The sequence below is a fragment of the Oncorhynchus keta genome, chromosome 7, assembly GCF_023373465.1.
Source record: "Oncorhynchus keta strain PuntledgeMale-10-30-2019 chromosome 7, Oket_V2, whole genome shotgun sequence".
In the NCBI taxonomy this organism is placed as follows: Eukaryota; Metazoa; Chordata; class Actinopteri; order Salmoniformes; family Salmonidae; genus Oncorhynchus; species Oncorhynchus keta.
In genome coordinates, this window is record NC_068427.1 from 34,394,732 (window position 1) to 34,402,343 (window position 7,612).

The 7,612-nt window shown below is 39.6% G+C and overlaps 1 protein-coding gene across 3 annotated transcripts in view; it reads right to left on the bottom strand.

Moving 5' to 3' along the window:
- LOC118386327 (receptor tyrosine-protein kinase erbB-4-like) overlaps positions 1-3,204 on the bottom strand; it is a 668,294-nt gene extending 665,090 nt beyond the window's left edge. For all 3 annotated transcript variants that reach the window (XM_052522700.1, XM_052522699.1, XM_052522698.1), the window contains exon 1: positions 2,849-3,204. In XM_052522700.1, the coding sequence (XP_052378660.1) occupies positions 2,849-2,930 (82 nt within the window). In that variant the 5' untranslated portion in view covers positions 2,931-3,204. The remainder of the gene's footprint in view (positions 1-2,848) is intronic.
- Positions 3,205-7,612: the final 4,408 nt, after the last annotated feature.

Here is a 7,612-nt window from a genome sequence, read left to right on the forward strand (position 1 = left end):
TAATTAATGTTCAATTACCGTGAGACCAGCAGTTATTTGCTTCACAATCACCAAATTTCATGACCGCCACTGCCCTAAGAGGCGCCGAACCAATGATATATTTATACACTTGATGACTAATAGGGGGCACTGTGTTGATGTCACCTTGCTCCCATTTTGGCACTCCCCATTGTAAAAAACAATATTTAGGAAACTATAGAAATGCATTCATGACACATTTATTATATTACAGACAGCTTATTGCATACTTTGAAATTATATTATGTGAGCTACTCACAAAACATATATACATTTTTTTTTACTGTCCCCACTCCAACAATACAAACACTTAAATACATGTAGCCACTGGAAAAGAACATACTAAGTTACAGTTATCAGTCAATTTAAATTAAATAAATCCACTAGGCCCTAATCTATGGATTTCACATGACTGGGCAGAGCTGCAGGCATTTGCAGCCAATCAGAATTAGTTTTTCACCACAAATGGGGGGGCAATGCTGGCCTTCTAAAACGTGGTCTGCGGTTGTGAGGCCTGTTGGATGTAGTGCCAAATTCTCTAAAACGACGTTGACGGCGGCTTATGGTAGAGAAATTAACATTAAATTCTCTGACAATAGCTCTGGTGGACATTCCTGCAATTAGCACACTCCCTCAAATCTTGAGACATCTATGGCATTGTGTTGTCCCCAGCACACGGTGCACCTGTGTAATGAGTATGCTGTTTAATCACCTTCTTGATATTCCACACTTGTCAGGTAGCTGGATTATCTTGGCCGATGAGAAATGCTCATGAATTGGGATGTAAACAAATTTGTACACAATATTTGGGAGAAATAAGCTTTTCGTGCTGTGGAACATTTTTTTATTTTTTTTTATTTCAGCTCATGAAACATGGGACCAACACTTTACATATTGCGTGTATATTTTCGTTCAGTATAATTTTGTCCTTGAAACATAATTGAAATACTGTAGAATTCCATTAATTTCTATGGAGGACTTCTACTACTGGGGAGTGCCAATATGGTTGAATGATGGCATCAAAGCCTCTTAATGGCCAATACATCGAATGCGCAATCCAGGGTTTATATACATCATTGGACCGAGCCCGTCTGTAAATGTCATATAGAGCTTCTGTTAGTAAGCAACATAACTCCAAAGAGGGGTTTGCACCCGGTGCGTTATATCAGAGGGACAGCTGTGAAACACCCAGCGGTACACGTGGCAAGGTTGAAGTGCTGAGGTATGCCTCTCTCGCCTCACAACACCTCGTGCTTGACATCCTGTCCAGTGGATGTTGGGGATCATAATACACGCAAACACAAGGCTACACATAGACCAATACATACACTCACACACGCAAGCGGCAAATTGCAGCAGATGAAGCATCAATATGGCACACAACTTCAGTCTGATATATAGACAGTAGAAAGAGCATAAGTAATTGCCTGGAAGTCTGGAATCGAGAAATACTACTTAAAATTACGTCACATTTTGACAACAATATTTTATTGTTCTAATAATGTTTTTATAATTACTCAGACAAAATGTGTAGGTAATCGGCTAAACAGGTCTAATCACAAATGCAGCAAGGACAGATTAGGCTATTTATTCCCTCCCCTGTCCTCTTATCTTTCAACCTCTTTTTTATCTAAAGGCTATTCAATCAACGTCCTGTCGTCCCGGTTTTGAACAAACCGCATGCACAGGAGTGTGTGGTGCTATGGTTAATTCCTTGCTGTCCACAGGTCTATAAAATGTTTAGAAGCGAGAGTTGAGAACACCTGCCAAATCTGTTTTACTATAACAACAGTTTTTAGAAGAAAAATAAATAGATGACCAATTAAGTATTGGTTTGTGTCCTAGTCCCTGCTCACAAAAGCACTCTCTCCATCTCTCTGTAGTGTGTGTGTGTGTGTGTGTGTGTGTCAGTCAATCAGTCAGCGCGCGCTCTGTCCCTTTGCATGGCTCGGAGCTGAGGATAACGATTTCCAGAGCGTTTCTCTCCGGTTCATACTACACTACCACCTTGTGGAGAGTTGCTCTGTTCCAAGCAGGGACCGCCAATAAATGTGAGCAATGTAAAAAATTAAGTTCAGTTCTTTACAATACTCGCTAATAGGATATATTATATTTTTTATTCCATAACCTATACTACTATTTATATACTACTACTATTTATATATTACTACTAAGCCTACAACAACTGAAAATAATAATAATTATAATAATAACAACAATAAGAAGACGTACCAGTAGAATAAGAATAGCCAGCAATTGTTATTACCAATTAGTATAAAGAAATAATAATAATAAATGTGCCCTTTCAAAATGACAAAAGTACCTGGGACTACACCAAAGCCAACAAAACACCTTGTTTTTCTCTGAAAACAAGCAAACACACCAAGACGGACAGATGCACACTATAAATGCCCACCACCACCCCTTACTCTCACAGAACGAAAGACGACGCGATATGAGAATAATGAAGCAGTAGCAGGAGCCAGGAGGATAGGGTGGACTTGGTCTTGGTTTGGTCTCAGTGATGTGATGTCCACTGTTTGTCCAAGCCAAAGGACACGTGTGACGAACATTCAGTGCGAACACACATTTTCAATGGAGCCAGGGTGATTTTATAGCAGATATGAACGAAAATCAACATAGAGGGTATAGACAATTTAAAGTACAACCCCGATACATTTGAAACAAAACGGACAAATGTGTGGGGACTGTTGCGGCACACGAAATAACACTTTGTTCCGTGCGCAACACGCACGAGTGATAAGGGTAGCCAAACACCTTGCGCTGCGCATCAGCCAGGCAGACACCGAAATGTCAGTCACTCACTCACCTGCTTGTGAAGAGCTTGTCCGAAACATCGCAGAAGTGAGCAGAAAGCCGAAGCAACAAAGAACCGATGCTAGTAGCTTCATTTTCAGGGGTTCTCAATAACTCCTTTGATTCACATGTCCAGTAGCAAAAACCCTTTCGGATTGAAAAAGATGAAAATGTAGACGTAGCTTGTTGTGTCAGTTTACAGTTAGGTTATTGATTTGGGTTAGTAGGCTAATTAGTCCAACTACTTCTTCTCCCGGTCTGGTTTATTTATGTCTCTTGAATAAAAGTTCAAACAGATTGATTAGCTTCCAACCAGGTTCCAAAGTAGCGCTGTAATATGGCTTGTCAAAATAGTAAAGCAATGCTCATCATGCCAATACTCTCTCGGAGTTGTATAGTGCACGAAGCGACGTCTCGCAGTCTAAGAGACACACCCCCTTGCATGTTTGTGTCCTCCCACAGTCAACAGGATTGGTCGACTGTAGTGCTGATTTATTGAAGCCCGCCTCCTAGAACTCCAGGGAGTCTCCCATTGGCTCTTTGAAGTTGCCAAAATTATTGAATTTGTGGCGTCGGTTCCTGTCGTGCCCCTCGCACCTGTCTCACAGTCTAGAAAAACATATTGCTTGTCAAAATTATGTATAATACCTGTTTTGGGAGACAAACATGTAAGCACAATAAACTATATACAGGCATTTTTTCTTACCACTTAAAATACATTTCTAGAGACAGATATCTAAGTGATAATAATTAATAACATTATGAGTAGCATAGGCAATGGTATGTATTGTCTTAGATAATGTGTTGTTTAGAATAGGTCTGAATTCGTTGTGATTCAGCTTTGACTTTTGAATAAAAAACAAAACAAATGACAACTGAAGTTTGAGTCATTGGATAGAACGTAAATAGTGTCTGTCCACATCAGAACATCAGAACGACCTACCTCTCAATAACACTCCTCTCTCTCTGTCACACCTCAAGTGAGGTGTGAACGCCCTCTGAGCTGCAATATGCCAAAGCAGTCTGGTCAGAAATGCAAATTGTTCTATGTTGGGCGCACATAGGATGTACACAATAACACACACACACACACACACACACACACACACACACACACACACACACACACACACACACACACACACACACACACACACACACACACACACACCAAACCTTCTGCGTGTTGTTTTTCCCTGAATTACACTGTATTATGAATATTCATGTTACAATGTTAAAGAGGACTGTAGAGGTATATGATAAGGTACACATATTAATGTGTTGATTTGTAAGGAAACCTGGCCTACAATGATGACTGGCAGACATAATATTGGGTAATTTTTTAACTATGGAAAGGGACTGTTGCTTCGTGACTGAACAAAACAATTAGCACAACATGTGTAGTGTCCCATGTTTCATAAGCTGAAATGAAAGATTCCAGAAATGTTCAATATGCATAACAACAACAAAAAATCTCAAACATATTGTGCACACATCCATTACATCTGTGTCCGCGAGCATATCTCCTTAGCCAAGATAACCCATCCACCTGACAGGTGTGGCATATCAAAAAGCTGATTAAACAGCACAATCATTATACAGGTGCACCTTATGCTGGGGACATTAAAAGGCCACTAAAATGTGCAGTTTTGTCACACAACACAATGCCACAGATGTCTAGTTTTGAGGGAGTGTGCAATTGGCTTCACGGTTGGGATGGTGTGCTTCGGCTTGGATGCCTCCCCGTTTTTCCTCCAAGCATAAGAATGGTCATTATGAACAAACAGTTTTATTTTTGTTTCATCAGACCAGAGAACATTTCTCTAAAAAGTATGATCTTTGTCCCCATGTGCAGTTGCAAACCGTAGTCTGGCTTCTTTATGGTGGTTGTGGAACAGTGGCTTCTTCCTTGCTGAGTGGCCTTTCAGGTTATGTCGATTTAGGACTCATTTTACTGTGGATATACAGTGCCCTGCGAAACTATTCGGCCCCCTTGAACTTTGCGACCTTTTGCCACATTTCAGGCTTCAAACATAAAGATATAAAACTGTATTTTTTTTGTGAAGAATCAACAACAAGTGGGACACAATCATGAAGTGGAACGACATTTATTGGATATTTCAAACTTTTTTAACAAATCAAAAACTGAAAAATTGGGCGTGCTGTTGTTCTGGGATTGATTTGCACTTTTCACACCAAAGTACGTTCATCTCTATGGGACAGACTAGAGGAACGCGTCTCTTTCCTGAGCAGTATAACGGCTGCATGGTCCCATGGTGTTTATGCTTGCGTACTATTGTTTGAACGTGGTACCTTCAGGCTTTGGAAATTGCTCCCAAGGAGGAACCAGAATTGTGGAGGTCTACAAATGTTGTTTTTGAGGTCTTGGCTGATTATTTTTGATTTTCCCATGCTGTCAAGCAAAGATGCACTGAGTTTGAAGGTAGGCCTTGAAATACATCTACAGGTACACCTCCAATTGATTTAAATAATGTCAATTACCCTATCAGAAGCTTCTAAAGCCATGACATAATTTTCTGGAATTTTCCAAGCTGTTTAAAGGCACAGTCAACTTAATGCATGTAAACTTCTGACCCACTGGAATTGTGATACAGTGAATTAGAAATGAAATAATCTGCCTGTAAACAATTGTTGGAAAAATTACTTGTGTCAAGCACAAAGTAGATGTCTTAACTGATTTGCCAGAAATATAGTTTGTTAACAAGAAATGTGTGGAGTGGTTGAAAAACGAGTTTTAATGACTCCAACCTAAGTGTATGTGTACTTCCAACTTCAAATGTGTATATATATATATATATAAATATATGTATTTTTATATATGTATTTTTATATACATGTATAATTGATATAATTCAAATGTTGTTTGAATTGCTTTGAATTGCTTTGTGTATTACAATGCTCACTGATTCCAAATTGATTGACATACAGTTTGCCTTTCAAAGAGCTTTCAATAAAGGCGAGGTCATGAAGCTCCGCCCACCCAGCTTTTCTTTTTAAACTTCCTGGTAGTTAGCCATGGGAGAGAAAGTCGTTTTCAGAATGACTGTTCAGGACATTTAAATGTTAAGCAAATGGCCCTGTTTCACTTTATGTCCTTCTTTCATGTTCTCTTCAAATGATCCTTGAGTCCTTCCCCAAAGACTTTGAACATTGGAAGTTTGCAATGCTCACTTTGCAGAAAGTCTATAAGGACTGTTTTCTGCTTGAGTGCAAAATGAATAATGACGCATTGAACTGCCTGACATCTTCAGCACTGCAACTGTAGTTCTGACCTTTCACCACAGGGTGGAGGTAGACTATCACCTCAGAGGTCACAGTGTCATGATGCATTTAGCATAAAGCTAGCAGGTGGGATGACGCAATGCATGCCTCCCAAATGGCACCCTATTCCCTTTAGAGTGTGCTACATTTGACCAGAGCCCTATGGGTCCTGGTGACATGTAGTGAACTACATAGAGAATAGGGTGGGATACACACAATGACTCAAGCAGGTACCAACATGTTTACTGTCTCAGTGTCTTTTAATTTGACACATCGGAACATCTTATCATTTAGACACATTGTTATTAAAATACGACTCAGTGTGATGAGCATTTAATATCACTGACAAGTGATTAAGAAATATTAAAATTAGTTTTCAATTTGAATAGGGGCTGCGGCTTATTCTCGCTCTTAAGCAACTCCAGTGACTGCCGTTTATCATTTTAATAATACCTCAAATGCAATTCGGCCCACTCTATTTTTTTCTTCAATTTCATTATAGATATTTTAAAGATCGCTCCTCTGACAGTATCTTCTTAATGCTGTCAATTACATAATTTATTCCACAGATTATTATGAAACAGAATCATAAAACGATAAGGTTGTGTGTGTGTGTGTGTGTGTGTGTGTGTGTGTGTGTGTGTGTGTGTGTGTGTGTGTGTGTGTGTGTGTGTGTGTGTGTGTGTGTGTGTGTGTGTGTGTGTGTGTGTGTGTGTGTGTGTGTGTGTGTGTGTGTTTGTCTACCTGCCTGCCTGCTTTAGCTCCCCTGGTGCCAGTGGTGTAGCTAATCTAATACATAAGTCCTTGATTTGTTTAATGGATGAGACTTTGCTGCATGAGGCGAGCCAATAAAACCATAGCAGCCTCCAGAGGGCTAATGCCTCATAATGATTCCACACACACAATGTTCTGCAACTTATGAAGCAACTTTATCATACTCCTCCTCACACATCCCAGTGCTTATTTGTTTCACTGCTACCCTGCAACCAATGCAATCTCTCCCCCTGCCGCAAAGGGTATTCACAAAGGCTTGCAACCCAAATGTAACCCTATTCCCTATATAGTGCACTATTTTTGACCAGAAGAAGTGCACTATCTAGGGAATAGGGTGACATGTGAGATGCATTTGTGGCCATTCATTCAACAGCCTGTCTGGCTGTCACAATATATTAACCACGTGTTGAATCAGAAAGGGAAGACAGCAGGCAGACTGTATTCAATGTATCAATGTGTCACAATATATTAACCACATGCTGAATCAGAAAGGGAGGACAGCAGGCAGACTGTATGGTTATTTAATGTATAGTACAAGCTAACTGCAGATTGAATACCAATAATCACATTACTAACCATGTATGTATTTGCCATTGGAAAGTGTGCCTTGACTGCATGGTACTCTAGGAAATAATCGTTTGTATAACATGTTTATTGAAATGCTGAAAGTATACACTGTTTTCATCATTTTATCAGTAATTTACTGTATTAATCAATAGTA